Raw genomic sequence first — 16,149 nt, forward strand, 5'->3', positions numbered from 1 at the left:
GTTTTATATAGCCTAGTCTTTTCACCTTATATAAATAATAAGCAATATACACACACACACATTTTAAGCAATACACATACACACATTTTGGCACCTTATATAAATAATAAGCAACACACACACACACACACACACACACACATTTTGGAGACAAGAGTCTTGCTCTGTTGCCCAGGCTGGAGTGCAGTGGCACGATTATGGCTCACTGTAGCCTCAACTTCCTGGGCCCAAACAATCCTCCCACTTCAGTTCTCCAAGTAGCTGGGACCACAGGTGCATGCCACTATACCTGGCTAACTTTTTTTTTGTTTTTAAAGACAGGGTCTCACTACATTGCCCAGGCTGGTCTAAAACTCCTGGGCTCAAGCAGCCCTCCCATCTCGACGTCCTGAAGTGTTGGGATTACAGGCATGACCTACTGTACCCGGCCCTTTAAAAAAAATATTGTTACATATTCTATATAAACATACTTTTTTTTTTTTTTTGAGGCAGAGTCTCGCTCTGTCGCCCAGGCTGGAGTGCGGTGGTGCGATCTTGGCTCACTGCAAGCTCCGCCTCCGGGTTCACGCCATTCTCCTGCCTCAGCCTCCCGAGTAGCTGGGACTACAGGTGCCCGCTACCACGCCCGGCTAATTTTTTTTTTTTTTGTATTTTTAGTAGAGACGGGGTTTCACCGTGTTAGCCAGGATAGTCTCAATCTCCTGACTTCGTGATCTGCCTGCCTTGGCCTCCCAAAGCACTGGGATTACAGGCATGAGCCACCACACCCAGCCATAAACATAATTTTTTTTTTTTTTTTTTTTTTTTTGAGACGGAGTCTCGCTCTGCCGCCCAGGCTGGAGTGCAGTGGCCAGATCTCGGCTCACTGCAAGCTCTGCCTCCCGGGTTCACGCCATTCTCCTGCCTCAGCCTCCTGAGTAGCTGGGACTACAGGCGCCCGCCACCTCGCCCAGCTAGTTTTTTGTATTTTTTAGTAGAGACGGGGTTTCACCGTGTCAGCCATGATGGTCTCGATCTCCTGACCTCGTGATCCGCCCGTCTCGGCCTCCCAAAGTGCTGGGATTACAGGCTTGAGCCACCGCGCCCGGCCCATAAACATAATTTTTAATGGTTGCATGAAAGGATGTACTTAACTTCCTATTTTGTGACATTTAAATTGTTTTGAAGATTTTGCTGTTATATATAATGCTACAAATAACTTCTTTGTACCTAAACTTTTTTTTCCTATTTCATATTATTTCTTTAGATTCTTAGAATTGGAGTTATTGGGCTGAGCAGAGAGGCTCATGCCTGTAATGCCAGCACTTTGAGAGGCTGGGTAGGAGGATTACTTGAGCCCAGGAATTTGAGACCAGCCTGGGAAAAATGACGAGAGTTTTTTTTCTTTGATTTAGAAATTATCTTTCTTTTCTTTACTTCCTTCATTTTTTTTGTTTGACTTAGCAATTACCTTTCCCTCCCTCCTTGCCTCCCTTCCTCTCTTTCCCCTTCCCTTTTTTTTTTTTTTTTTTTTTTGAGACATAGTTTTGCTCTTGTCACCCAGGCTGGAGTGCAGTGGCGCAATTTTGGCTCACTGCAACTTCCACCTCCAGGGTTCAAGTGATTCTCATGCCTCAGCCTCCTGAGTAGCTGGGATTACAGGTGCCTGCCACCACGCACAGCTAATTTTTGTATTTTTAATCGACGGGGTTTCACCATGTCAGCTGGGCTGGTCTTGAACTCCTGACCTCAAGTGATGCACCTGCCTCAGCTTCCCAAAGTGCTGGGATTACAGGTGTGAGCCACTGTGGCTGGCTTCTTTTCTTTTTTGAGACGGGGTCTTGCTGTGTCACTCAGGTTAGAGTGCAGTGGCCCAATCTCAGCTCACTGCAGCCTTGACCTCCCAGGTTCAAGGCCTGCAGCCCCTCCTGCACCCCCCAACCCAAGTAGCTGGGACTACACATGTGCCACCATGCCTGGCTAGTTTTTGTATGTTTTGTAGAGACGGGATTTCACCATGTTGCCTAGGCTGGTCTTGAACTCCTGAGCTCAAGCAGCCTGCTCACCTTGGCCTCCCAAAGTGCTGGGACTACAGGTGTGAGCGACCATGCCCAGCTGAGATTTTTTAAAATAAAAAAATTTAGTTGGGTGCAGTGGCGTGCTTCTATAGTTCCAGCTAGTTGGAAGGCTGAGATGGGAGGATCCCTTGAGCCAAGGAGCTCAAGGCGGCAGTGAGCTATGATCATGCCACTGAACTCCAGCCTGAGCAACAGAGTGAGAGCTTGTCTCTTAAAAAGAAAGAAAGAAGGAGAAGAAATAAATAATTTGAGATACTGGGTAGATAGGTAAGATTTTACAGGTGATCAGATTAGGGGATTCAGGAAGGAGGAAGAGGAACAAACACTTTCAGGATTGATGCTGTATGTGTACTTCAAATGCAACCCATGTAGAGGCCCATAATATCAAGGTATCCCACTAGTAGAAGTAAAAAGAGTGATCGCTAGGTTAAGGTGGTAACATGAGCAATATTTTAGTTCAGTAGTGTACAGAGATCAGCCTATTTTATTATTTATAATTCTTCCTAATCTCCTTAAATGAAATTTACTTCTTTCACTGAATGTCTGTAACATGTTGAGTGTACCCCTTATGTGACACTTTCCTATTCTCACTTGTTTTATATTTGTATTTCTCTAGGTGAAGAGCCCCTTGAGGGCAAGGTTCTAGTTTTTACCTCACCTAGCACAGTGTCTTGAATGTAGAATATATTTCATGTTTATTAGATCAATGAAGGAAAGAAACATTATCTAACAATCTTCGTAGTTGTTAAGTTACTCTTTTATGTAAGATCACTGCTTTGAAAGATGTTTCAGAAATTCGGTAACATGGCTTAGAGCAGGCTATAGAAATGAAACATGGATCTGAATTATTTATGTTAATTTTTTTCTTACCTTTTCTGAGTGGATTCCTGCTCCCTTTATAGAGGTTGTAGTCTGATGCAAAACTTTGGCAAAAATTGACTGCTACTCTAGGAAAGTGTTAGGGTAGCAGAAGGTACTTTTTTCTATTACCCAGTTTTGTACTTTTTTTTTTTTTTTTTTTTTTTTTTTGAGACGGAGTCTCGCTGTTGTCACCCGGGCTTGAGTGCAATGGCGCGATCTTGGCTCACTGAAACCTCCACCTCCCGGGTTCTAGCAATTCTCCTGCCTCAGCCTCCTGAGTAGCTGAGATTATAGGTGCCTGCCACCATGCCCAGCTAATTTTTGCATTTTTAGTAGAGACGGGGTTTCACCATGTTGGCCAGGCTGATCTCGAACTCCTGACCTCAGATGATCCACTAGCCTCAGCCTCCTAAAGTGCTGGGATTACAGGTGTGAGCCACCACGCCCAGCCCCAGTTTTGTTCTTCTTTGCTTAGTTTGGGACTATGAAGAAGAGGTAATGTAGCTTTGTTTGACTTCTGCGCTTCCTCTTTTCATTATTCCATTTGGGTGGGTGTACACGTAGCTTGTGTTGAGAAATTTTAACTTGTTAATGTTTTGTATTATCAGCAGGCTTAAAGTATTTATTGTTGGCTTTCCTCAGGCTGGATTTTGATGACGATGGAGAAGGGAACAGTAAATTTTTGAGGTAAGAGACTGAAAAACTTTCCTTAGATGTCTGATATTAAAAATTAGTTTATGATCTTTATACTTCTGACTTGTAAATTTTTGTCCTTAGGTCTAAGAAGAGTACTTCATCACAAAACTATAAATATTCCTATATCTCAGAAAATTTTTAAGCATTCTGTTAATATATCTAGAGAAAGGATCTCAGTGAGAGAAAGGATCTCAGTGAGGATAGGACAGCATTTACAAACCCTCTGTATCAGTTCTGTATTACTTCATAGCTTAAAAAGAACAATAGTTTGTTATTTCTCAATTCTGTGGATTGACTGCACGTTTATTCTGCTTATCTCACCTAGACTCATAAGACTGCATTCTCAGCTGGTGTGCTGAGAACTGGACTCAGCTGGGATGGCTGGGTATTTCTGTCTATGTGGTTTTTTTATCCTCAAGGAGGCCAGACTGAATTTTTTCATGTGGTGCTAGCTACAATCTACAGCACAAATCCCAGTGTGCAAGTGCTTATCAAACCTCTGCTTATATGACATTTGCTTATGTCCCATTGGCCAAAGCAAGTCATATGTTCCAGTTGTGAGTGTATGAGGGTGTTACACAAGGGAGTACATACTGAGAGGTGTAATTCATTGGTTGAGGTGTCATTAATCTATGACTCTGTCATACCCTCTGACACCTGTTGACTCCTCTTATAGGTAGCAGGAATTGGAATTTGTATTTTTTTTTTTTTTTGAGATGGGGTCTTGCTCTGTCACTGGGAGTGTAGTGGCACGATCTCGGCTCACTGCAACCTCCCCCTCCCGGGTTCTAGCGATTCTCCTGCCTCAGCCTCCCGAGTGGCTGGGACTACAGGTGTGTGCTACCACACCGAGCTAATTTTTGTATTTTTAGTAGACACAGGGTTTCACCATGTTGCTCAGGATGGTCTCGATCTCTTGACCTTGTGATCCGCCCTCCTTGGCCTCCCAAAGTGCTGGGATTACAGGCATGAGGAATTTGTATTTTTGAGTAATTAATGTTCTGTAGTTTTTAAAATGGACTATTTGTTTGTTTTTTTTGAGACAGTCTTCCTCTGTCGCCCAGGCTGGAGTGCAGTGGTGCAATCTTGACTACTACAACTTCTGCCTTCCAGGTTCAAGTGATTCTCATGCCTCAGGCTCCTGAGTAGCTGCGACTACCACACCTGGCTAATTTTAAAATTATGTTGCCTAGGCTGGTCTTAAACTCCTATGCTGAAGCGATCCTCCCACCTTGGCCTCCCAAAGTGTTGGGATTACAGGCATGAGCCACTGTATCCGGCCTGCAAATGGACTTTTTAATGTATTGATGAAGGAGTTCTTTCAGAAAAGGGGGATATTCTTGCTGAAGACCGATTGTTTGTTTTCTTTTTTTTTTTTTTTTTTTTGAGACAGAGTCTCGCTCTGTCGCCCAGGCTGGAGTGCTGTGGCCGGATCTCAGCTCACTGCAAGCTCCGCCTCCCGGGTTCCCGCCATTCTCCTGCCTCAGCCTCCCGAGTAGCTGGGACTACAGGCGCCCGCCACCTTGCCCGGCTAGTTTTTTGTATTTTTTAGTAGAGACGGGGTTTCACCGTGTTAGCCAGGATGGTCTCGATCTCCTGACCTCGTGATCCGCCCGTCTCGGCCTCCCAAAGTGCTGGGATTACAGGCTTGAGCCACCGCGCCCGGCCTGTCTTGTTTTCAAGTAAGGAAAACAGTAAGACTCAAAGAAAGGAAGAATATTACCCTGGTAGCCTGTACATTGCTGAGTAACAGACATTTGATAAAGGAGCCCAATTCAAAAAAAATGATTTGATTGTGTGGGTGCCCAGATTTAATATCATTTATTTATTTTCCTTCCTTCTTTCCTTTTTTTTTTTTTTTTTTTTTTTGATTTTTGCTCCTGTTGCCCAGGCTGGAATACAATGGCATGATCTCAGCTCACCACAACCTCTGCCTCCCGGGTTCAAGCGATTCTCCTGCCTCAGCCTCCCGAGTAGCTGGGATTACAGGCATGCACCACCACGCCTGGCTGATTTTGTATTTTTAGTAGAGACAGGGTTTCTCCATGTTGGTCAGACTGGTCTTGAACTCCCGACCTAAGGTGATCTGCACACCGCGGCCTCCCAAAGTGCTGGGATTATAGGCATGAGCCACTGCACCTTAAACTTATTTGTTTGTTTTATTAACTAAGTTTTTTCTTTAATTGGGAAAGTAATATAAGTGTATTTTATTATAGAAATTTCAGGCTAGGCATGGTGGCTCACACCTGTAATCCCAGCACTTTAGGAGGCTGAGGTGGGTGGATCGCTTAAGCTCAGGAATTCAGGACCAGTCTGGGCAACATGGCAAAACTCCACCTGTAAAAAAAAAAAATTACAAAAATTAGCTGGATGTGCTGCTGTGTGCCTGTCGTCCCAGCTACTCGGAAAGCTGAGGTGGGAGGGTGGTTTGAGTCCTGGAAGCAGAGTTTGCAGTGAGCCGAGGTTGTGCCACTGCTTTCTAACCTGGGTGACCTTGCTTCAGAAAAGAATAAAAAAACAAAAACAAAATTTCAAATAGTACAGAGTTATATACAGTGAAAGCACATCTTCTTTTCACTTTGGACCTTCAGAACTCTTTTTTTTTTTTCTTTTGAGATGGAGTCTCGCTCTTGTTGCCCAGGTTGGAGTGCAATGGCATGATCTCTGCTCATTGCAACCTCCGCCTCCCGAGTTCAGGCTATTCTCCTGCCTCAGCCTCCTGAGTAGCTGGGATTACAGGCGCCTGCCACCACGCCTGGCTAATTTTTGTACTTTTAGTAGAGACAAGGTTTTGCCATGTTGGCCAGGCTGGTCTCAAACTCCTGATTCACCTGGCTTGGCCTCCCAAAGTGCTGGGGTTACAGGTGTGAGCCCCTGCGCCTGGCCTGGACCTTCAAAAGTCTTCAGACAGCTGCAGTTTCCAGTTTGTTGAGTATCCTTCCAGAAATATTTAGTGTATACACAATTATATATAGATGTGTATATGTGAACATACACACACTCATCTCAGTTTTTGTTTTTACACAAAGGATGTCCATACTGTAAATTGCTTGCCATTGTTTAGTTTTATAATGCTTCATACAGTTAATAGCATCTATCTTCTTTTTTTATAGTAACATTTAAAGTTAAGGCTCATATTTCTGGCTACTGACTAGATGAACCTTGCCAAATACTCTTGAAAACAACAACCGTGACTTGGCCATCACAAAGAAATAGTTGCAAGTGGAAGTATAATTCTCTAAGAGGTCTCTTGAGACTTAATGAGTCTCAATAAATGTGAAGAAGGGAAGAGATTTCAATTTCTGGAGAAGACAGACTTTTTCAAACAACTTTATTGAGAATTCCTCCTATTTTAATCCTGAATTATAATGATATATGCTGTTAGTGGAACTTCACTGTGTGTATGAAAGATATGAGGGTAACCACTAGTCTTTTTTTATACCTGTGAATTAGCTCTAACCATGAGTCATTGCTTCCACAAAATCCAGTAGTCACAACTACATGCAGATCCAAAGAGAAGTTCATTTATCCTTTTCCTAGTCATAAAAAAAGACTATCATAGTTTATCTTACCAAGTCGGGTTGTTGTGCCTGAGAAAAGCACCACCAAATTCACTTTCCCCCTTCTCTTTTTTTTTTTTTTTTTTTTGAGATGGAGTCTTGCTCTGTCACCAGGAGTGCAGTGGCATGATCTCAGCTCACTGCAACCTCCGCCTTCAAGTGATTCTCCTGCCTCAGCCTCCCGAGTAGCTGGGACTACAGGCGCGTGCCACCACGCCCAGCTAAGTTTTGTATTTTTAGTAGAGATGGGGTTTCACCATGTTGGCCAGGATGGTCTAGATCTCTTGACCTGGTGATCTGCCCAGCCTTGGCCTCCCAAAGTGCTGGGATTACAGGCATGAACCACTGTTCCCAGCCTCCCCCTTCTTTTTTCTGGGTATATATATACAAAATAATTGAAGGCAGAGTCTTAAAGAGATATTTGCACACTCATGTTTATTGGCCCATTTTGTGCAATAGATAAGAGGTCGAAGTAACCCAGATGTCCACTGACAGATGAATGAATACAGAAAATGTAGTATGTACCCACAAGGGAATATTATTCAGCCTTAAAAAGAAAGCCTGTCATATGCTGCAAGATAGATGAATCTTAAGGACATTATACTGAAAGAATAAGCCAGTAACAAAAAGACAAATGCTGTATGATTCCACTTACATGAGGTATCTACAAAGTAGTCAAATTCATAGACACAGAAAGTAAAACGGTGGTTGCTAGGGGTTGGGGTGAAGGAGAAATGAGAAAATGGTGTTTAATGAATATAGAGTTTCAGTTTTGCACGATGAAAAACTTCTAGATATCTGTTGCACAACAATGTGAATATGGTTAACACTAAACTGTACACTTAAAAATGGTATGTGGTAAGTTTTATGTGTTTTTTGCCATAATTAAAAAAAAATCCAAAGCTATCCCTTACTTTAGAATTGTGCTGACAGACCAGTCAGCTGTGTTGTCATTAGATCATCATCTTTTTTTGGTGTGTCTGGTAAGGGTAATGGAAATACCAGAAACCTGACAAATAATAGTTGTGGGTCTTTTAAGTTCTGTGGGGTGCTGCTATTTCTATCACTTTGTGATGCTTTTCCATTAGCTTTTTTTCTATTGAATAGTTTCACCCCTTTCTAGTTTTCATTTCAGAGTGAAATAGATATAACAAGTGCAATGCTTTGAAACAATCCTTTTTTTCTCCTTCAGGTGTGATGATGATCAGATGTCTAACGATAAGGAACGGTTTGCCAGGTAATATAGTAGTAGGTAATATATCATATAATATGATCCATGTTGTAGAACCAGACAATCCTAGCATATTAACTTTTAATTTTTTCTGGATGAGACTGAATTTCTTTGTCCAATCTCTTTCCTGTTTGGAAGTATGGGAAACTTAGTATTGTAACTATCATTTATGTTCAGGTGACATGGCTTCAGACTGGCAGTATATTTTATACAATGTTTTCCTGTGTATGTGATAACTAAAGCAATGTGCTTGCAAGGTTTCCATAGGAACACAAATTATGGATTTTGTGTTTGCATTTATTATTAAATAGATTTACAAAAATAGGAATACAGATAATGGTTCTGTTATTTTATTTAATTAATTTATTTATTTTGAGGCAGAGTCTTGCTCTGTTGCCCATGCTGGAGTGCAATGGCGCCATCTCGGCTCACTGCAACCTTCACCTCCCGGGTTCAAGCGATTCTCCTGCCTCAGCCTCCTGAGTAGTTGGGATTACAGGTGCCTGCCACCACACCCAGCTAATTTTTGTATTTTTAGTAGAGATGGGGTTTCAACATGTTGGTCAGGGTGGTCTTGAACTCCTGACCTTGTGATCCGCCCGCCTCAGCCTTCCAAAGTGCTGGGATTACAGGTGTGAGCCACCGCACCCAGCCTATTTTATTTTTTTGAGATAGAGTCTCACTCCGTCACCCATGCTGGAGTACAGTGGTATAATCTCAGCTTACTATAACCTCTGTCTCCTGGGTTCAAGTTGTTCTACCACCTCAACCTCCCGAGTAGCTGGGAATACGGGCATGTGCCACCATGCCTGGCTAATTGCTAATTTTTGTAATAATTTTTTTTTTAGCAGAGATGGGGTTTCACCATGTAGGCCAGGCTGGTCTCGAACTCCTCACTTCAAGTGATTCACCCATCTCAACCTCCCAAAGTGCTGGGATTATAGGTATTAGCCACTGTGCCCAGCCTATTATTTTATTTTAATATGTGTATATTTTTAGAGACATTTAATATATGTATATTTTTAGAGACATTTTAGAGACATTGTTTTCACTGTGTTTCCCAGGCAGGAGTACAGTGGCATGATCATAGCTCACTGCAGCCTCAAACTCTGGGGTTTCAGTGATCCTTCTACCTCAGCTTCCCAAATATTGGGATTATATGCATAGCCACCATGCCTGGTTGGTCCTGTTCTTTTAAAAATGACAGTAAGAGGCCAGGAGTGGTGGCTCACGCCTGTAATTCCAGCACTTTGGGAGGCAGAGGCGGGTGGATCACTTGAGGTCAGGAGTTCAAAACCAGCCTGGCCAACATGGTGAAACTCTGTCTCTACTAAAAATATAAAATATATAAAAATATAAAAATTAGCCAGGCATCGTGGTGGGTACTCTTAATCCCAGCTACTCTGGAGGCTGAGGCATGAGAATTCCGTGAGCCTGGGAGGCGGAGGTTGCAGTGAGCAGAGATGGCACCATTGCACTCCAGCCTGGGTGACAGAGCAAGACTTTGTCTCAGAAAAAAAAAAAAAAAAAACCGACAGTAAGGAAACAGTTTTTGTGGCAAGTAAAGTTTTGAGTGAAAAAACTTAAATTTGTTTAAATTGCCTATCAAGATGATGAAATATACTGTTTTTTATTAAATTCTTCTTAACTCAACTTAAATTTGTTTAAATTGCCTATCAAGATGATGAAATATACTCTGTTTTTTATTAAATTCTTCCTAACTCAAATGTCAATTTTCTTTTTAGAAAGTTTTTATTAAATATTAGGCAATAAATTATTTCTTTTTTATAAATTAAGTTTGCAGCTACCTCAGAAAAATGAATAATCTGTTATTTCAAAATCCAGTGATTAACTGAGCACTTAGCATTTAGTATTTATTCATTGCTGATGCTCCTGGTCTCGGGAACATACTTTGAGAACCATTGATGTAGAGACATAAGAAATATCAGGGGAAGTAGTTAAAAACTATTCTGAAATGGTGAGATGCAATCTCAGGCTTTGAATTAGAGGATATTATATAAAATGCATTGTAGGGATATTTCTCTGGTAGCAGTTATAGAATTGATTAAAGGGATGGACTGTTGGACTATAAGGAGATAGATAGGAAGCTGCTGAAATAATAAGACAGCTATAAAATCTTGAGGGCCGGCCGGGCGCGGTGGCTCAAGCCTGTAATCCTAGCACTTTGGGAGGCCGAGACGGGCGGATCACGAGGTCAGATCAAGACCATCCTGGCTAACACGGCGAAACCCCGTCTCTACTAAAAAATACAAAAAAACTAGCCGGGCGAGATGGCGGGCGCCTGTAGTCCCAGCTACTTGGGAGGCTGAGGCAGGAGAATGGCGTAAACCCGGGAGGCGGAGCTTGCAGTGAGCTGAGATCACGCCACTGCACTACTCCAGCCTGGGCAACAGAGCCAGACTCCGTCTCAAAAAAAAAAAAAAAAAAAAATCTTGAGGGCCTGGGCTAGATTGGCAGTGGCAACAGGAAAGGAGTGAAGTTAAGAGGTTTTTGAAGAATAATTTGTTTATCAAAGTTAATTGAAGTAGACACTTGTCTTTAGAATGTGAACCATCTCTAAAATGAGAAGTTAATCATAGATATTTGGAGGATAGTTTTTCAACCTTCATTAAAAAGTCAGACCATCAATATTATTGGTAGTAAAGGTCCACAGTATCTTGATGAAATTTCAAAAAGCCATGAAAACATGGCGTGAATGATTTTAGTCTTCGTTTGTCCTGCTTAATGTGCATATATTTCATTCAGAAATACTGGGGTGGATAAGGGATTGTGGATCTGTAGTAGTAGGGGCAGTAGAAATAGGAATTTTAGATGCTTAACTTTTTTTCAGACAACAGAATTCATTCATATGATTTGTTAAGGTAGTGCATCTCACATATCCTCCTTGGGAATTCAATAGAGGGTCTTAAAAGCTGAAAATTGCTCAACTTTTTGAAAAAAAGAAGTTTGTAGTTTGTTAAGGAACTATCTAGAAGAAATAACCCAAGGAATGTAAAACTCTAAACTGCTGAATATCACTTATTTCTCCTTCTCTTGTCCTCAGAATATATGCGTAAATTTTTACATTCTTCTTCCTTGTTACTGTGTTATTTTCTGTCTATTGACCATTTTATAAAAACATTCCCATATATTGATAAGGCTATTGTATTCGTCATTTTTAATAGCTAAATAATCTTTTAGCTTGTTAACCTGTCATACTTAGACATTTTATTCGAGGCTTCTTTATCTATATAAATGTATTTAAAATGGAATTGACACATTCCTGATACATTGGCCTGCTAACACCTTGCTATTTCTTCAGTTGCCACCTATCATTACAGTATCTCAGTTTTCTGGAAAAATTTAGTGATGGTTCTTTGTATCCTTCTCCAGTGGAGGGGGAATTGTTACTTTTGATCCATTCCTGTGTGGCTATACTGCAGAGAAATGGCAAAGGGACTGAATCAAAGTTAAGAATTACTTTAGGAACAAATCAATAATAGAGGACATGCCAGAAACCTAGTTCTTAGAGTTATTTATATAATTTCTCCAGTGAAGTCTGGTTGGTTATTTTGTCATTGTGTGGCACATGCATGTGTTGTTTGTGTGAGAGACAGAGAGATTGTATTTGTGATCACTTGTTTGATACTATCATCTTTAATTTACTCTGTCTTTAATTTTGTCATTATAGAATAGCACATGTGGCTATAATTTTCTTTCCAGATTGGGAGCAGTGTATGAAAATGGTATTCCTGAATTCCCTTTGTTTGTTCTTGTTCAGACTCTGTATATCTTTGGTTCCTACAGAGATCGATTGGCAAAATGCTTCCTGTGTTTAGATCATGTTAATTTACAATATATATTGGCTTTGCTTTTATGTTGACCTTTATCTTGTAAGTTACTTTTTCTTTATCCTAACAGATGACTTTGTAGAGTTACAGGCAAGGTTCCTGCCTATAATTCATTTCCCTCCTCTCTTCTCTGCATCTGTTTAGTTCTATATACTTTTCTCTCTTCTTTCTCCTTTTCTTTTTTTATCCTCCCTCCATTTCCTTTCCCTTCCTCCTTCCTTTTTTCCCTTCCTCCCTCCCCCCTTCCTTCCTTCTTTTTTATTTTAATTTTAGCTTAGTTCATTAATTCTATTTTTAGGTCGGATGATGAGCAGAGCTCTGCGGATAAAGAGAGACTTGCCAGGTAGGAGAACAGTGTCTTTTAGCATGATGAAGCAGATGCTGCTGCTTTTTCTATCCTTTTTCTTACTCTATCTTTTCTTCCCCTTTCTCTTTGTATTTTTCCTTATCTGTGGCAAGAGAGGACAATATTTTTTAGAAGTTTGAGTGTAACAGGAACTTTGGCTTTCCCCATCAGAAAGTGGGTGAGTTGAGGGAACTTTGCTTAGGGATTTAAGAAATTGCTATTAAGTTTTTTTCTTTTTTTCTTTATGTCAGTACTAAGTTTCACAGAACAAAAAGCTCTTAGAAGTAATGCAGCTGTGCCAGTTGGTGCTTTAACAGGGAAATACTCTTTTTATCAGAAAACCACAAATATATCTGTATTTGTGATTAGCTCCCAGTATTTAGGCCTCAGCATTTACTCCACACCTCTAGGAAACTCACACCTATTTTCTTATGAAGACTCACAGCCTAGATTATTCTCACAACAGAACTAGTGTTGCTTTGGTGATCTAATCCTTTCTTGTGGTAGTTTTCTAGAAAAGTTTTAGTTTCCTTGATGTGGCTATTTAAAAGACCAGGTTTCTGTACTTACGTGTCAGAAATCTGTCAGATACTAGGAAGATGAGTGCTTTATGTTTGAGAGTAGAATTTTATGTCTTAGGCAAAGTGTAACTAAATATGGGCCTATGTGTTGAGACCCTTTTTGCCATTTAGAAAGGAGACTCTGGAATTCTCTTTGGAGACTGTTGTTTGTAATGCAGAAATACTGCAGAAGAAATATGCATAGACTTTTCTGTTTTCTAGTATCTGTGATTTGGGGGTGACTTAGGAAATAGATCATTGATGCTGATACCTATTTTTACTATTTTCCCCCTTTTTTCTACTATTTCCTCTTTAATCTGGGCCACAAACTCATTTTGCTGCCAGTTTAACTCGAGCTTCTTACTAACCCTTTCACTATTCAGAAAATGGATTTGGCATGATGTGGTGGAGAAAACATCGTATTGGGAAGAGAGTAGCCTAGGGCAAGTCACTTACGTACTTGACCTCCCTTTGCTCTTCTCAGAAAAAAGAGATTTATGTTAGATTTTTAATTTTCTTTCTTTTTTTTTTTTGACAAATAATTTTTGTTCAAGTAGAATTCTTAGGTGGTAACAGAAATAAATAAAAGAGATAAAGCAAGCCAGGCACAGTGGCTCATGCTTGTAACCCTAGCACTTTGGGAGGCTGAGGCGGGCAGATCACGAGGTCAAGAGATCGAGACCATCCTGGCCAACTTGGGGAGACTCCATCTCTACTAAAAATAAAAAAAAAAAAATAGCTGGGCGTGGTGGCGTGCACCTTTAGTTGCAGCTACTCTGGAGGCTGAGATAGGAGAATTGCTTGAACTCAGGAGGTGGAGGTTGCAGTGAGCCGAGATCCCGCCACTGTACTTCAACCTGGGTGACAGAGCGAGATTCCATCTCAAAAAAAAGAGAGAGAGAGAAAATATTTCTAGCAAATATTTGAGTAGAAGCAGAAATGCAGCATGTTGCTTGGTTATCTCCTTGAGGCATCCTGATGGAGGACACTGAGAAATTTAATGGGCTTTAAAAAATTCCTGTTGGAAAACTACTGGATTATTCCTGTTAACAGTGATATCTTTCTGTCTTAATTTTGAGGAAGTCAGTGTTGGAGCTGTGGTCTGTTTACCTGGGTGAGATTCAAATTGTCTCTTGCCAGACCTTTAATCATCCTCCTCTCCACTCTACTCCTGCTCTCCAGTTAACTTCGTCCCAGACGGGGGACCCATATAGGACTTTTAGTAGATGGTGTATCTTAAGTCTTGTAAGAAGTTGAGTGCACTGGCAGCACACCCAGATAAAGAAAGTAGGACTTTGTGCATTAATGGGCCAAATAAAACTTCAAAATCTTCAAATTCTGCCTTTTAATGTTGCAAATAAGAGAGAGACTTACCATATTTTATAGACCAAGGAAATCTATACCATCAATTCTTGTATCAGCTGTGGAGCTACATACTTGAGTTGGCAAAAATTGATCCTTTTATTTTCTGGCCTTTAAATAGTTGAATTAGTCAACATGGGAGTTAACCAAGCTGAGGTTATATGTTCCAATGGAACTTAAGTGAGTAAAATCAGCATTTAGAAATATTGTCATTTCTTTCTTTCTTTCTTTTTTCTTTTTGAGATGGAGTCTTGCTGTGTCACCCAGGCTGGAGTGCAGTGGTGCAATCTTGGCTCACTGCAACCTCCACCTCCTGGATTCAAGTGATTCTCCTGTCTCAGCCTCCTAAGTAGCTGGGATTACAGGGGCATGCCACTGTGCCCTGCTAATTTTTGTATTTTCAGTAGAGACAGGGTTTCACCATGTTGGCCAGGCTGGTCTTGAACTCCTGGCCTCAAGTAATCCACCTTCCTCAGTCTCCCAAAGTGCTGAGATTACAGGCGTGAGCCACTATGCCTGGCCTGTCATTTCTTAAAACAGCTTTTTTTCTGAGGGAGTGGTAATTTGCAAATGATGTGAAGTTTCCAGGAAATAGGGGGAAGGGAATTGTATTATCTGCTTGTTCTCTGTCTGCCTTATTAGTTCTGTTTCATGCTTGCTTTGCATGAGAAGGTTGGCAAACCTTATTTTAACTGCTGAGACTTAAGCATCACTAAATCTGAATACCACATTCTTCAGCAGCACACTTGGTGTCCATATCACTCTCCCTGCTACCAAATGACCAGATGTGACCACCTGGATGGGGCTTCTCTCTCTTTCCATGCAGGGAAAATCACAGTGAAATTGAACGGCGGCGACGGAACAAGATGACAGCCTACATCACAGAACTGTCAGATATGGTACCCACCTGTAGTGCCCTGGCTCGAAAACCAGACAAGTTAACCATCTTACGCATGGCAGTTTCTCACATGAAGTCCTTGCGGGGAACTGGCAACACATCCACTGATGGCTCCTATAAGCCGTCTTTCCTCACTGATCAGGTCTCTGGGACTTACAGTTCTGAGAAAGTCTAGAATCTGGGTGAATCTCTTGAAAGTTTTCGTTTTTTGGACAAGAATTCAGCTTTTCAGGAAAAAGTCAGACAATGGGAAAATGAATTTCAGTTCTTAGTTATAACATTAATTAGCATTGGGACAATGAGAAGTAGAGAAGAGTTGTGAAAACCATTTAACAAACTAATAAGTATTAATATTTGAGAACTTGACTCATGAATATAGCATATAGGATGGAAGAAGAACAGTGGACTCACAGAGGGAATGACTATGTCCATGGAACCAGTTTTCTTCCTTGCCTTTAGGGTTATAGAAGATGGAAGAAATCTATTTCTTATCCCTGAAGCAGCTTCTAGTTTTAGTAATAGAATGAATCTGTCCCTCTTTTGGTGATACAATAACTGAGAGTCTAATTGTTGCTTGGATGTGCTCTGTTACATTTGATGCACTATGAAAAACAGAAGGCATAAAGATTTTCTGCCTTTTAGGAGCTTCATCTGAATATAAGTACGTGAGTGGCAGGATACAACAGAAAATGACAGGAAAATGCATAAAGAGAGGAATTGTATTTTT

General features: G+C 40.9%; 1 protein-coding gene across 6 annotated transcripts in view; it reads left to right on the forward strand.

The window, feature by feature from the left end:
• The window catches only part of LOC105498242 (aryl hydrocarbon receptor nuclear translocator), a 64,519-nt gene that overhangs the window by 19,917 nt on the left and 28,453 nt on the right, over positions 1-16,149 (forward strand). For 3 of the 6 annotated variants that reach the window (XM_071085897.1, XM_071085900.1, XM_071085901.1), the window contains exons 3-6: positions 3,561-3,605; positions 8,367-8,411; positions 12,555-12,599; positions 15,351-15,564. In XM_071085897.1, the coding sequence (XP_070941998.1) occupies positions 3,561-3,605; positions 8,367-8,411; positions 12,555-12,599; positions 15,351-15,564 (349 nt within the window). The remainder of the gene's footprint in view (positions 1-3,560; positions 3,606-8,366; positions 8,412-12,554; positions 12,600-15,350; positions 15,565-16,149) is intronic. The other 3 variants (XM_071085904.1, XM_071085914.1, XM_071085910.1) reach the window with 1 other exon arrangement.

Source organism: Macaca nemestrina, chromosome 1 (assembly GCF_043159975.1).
Source record: "Macaca nemestrina isolate mMacNem1 chromosome 1, mMacNem.hap1, whole genome shotgun sequence".
In the NCBI taxonomy this organism is placed as follows: domain Eukaryota; kingdom Metazoa; phylum Chordata; class Mammalia; order Primates; family Cercopithecidae; genus Macaca; species Macaca nemestrina.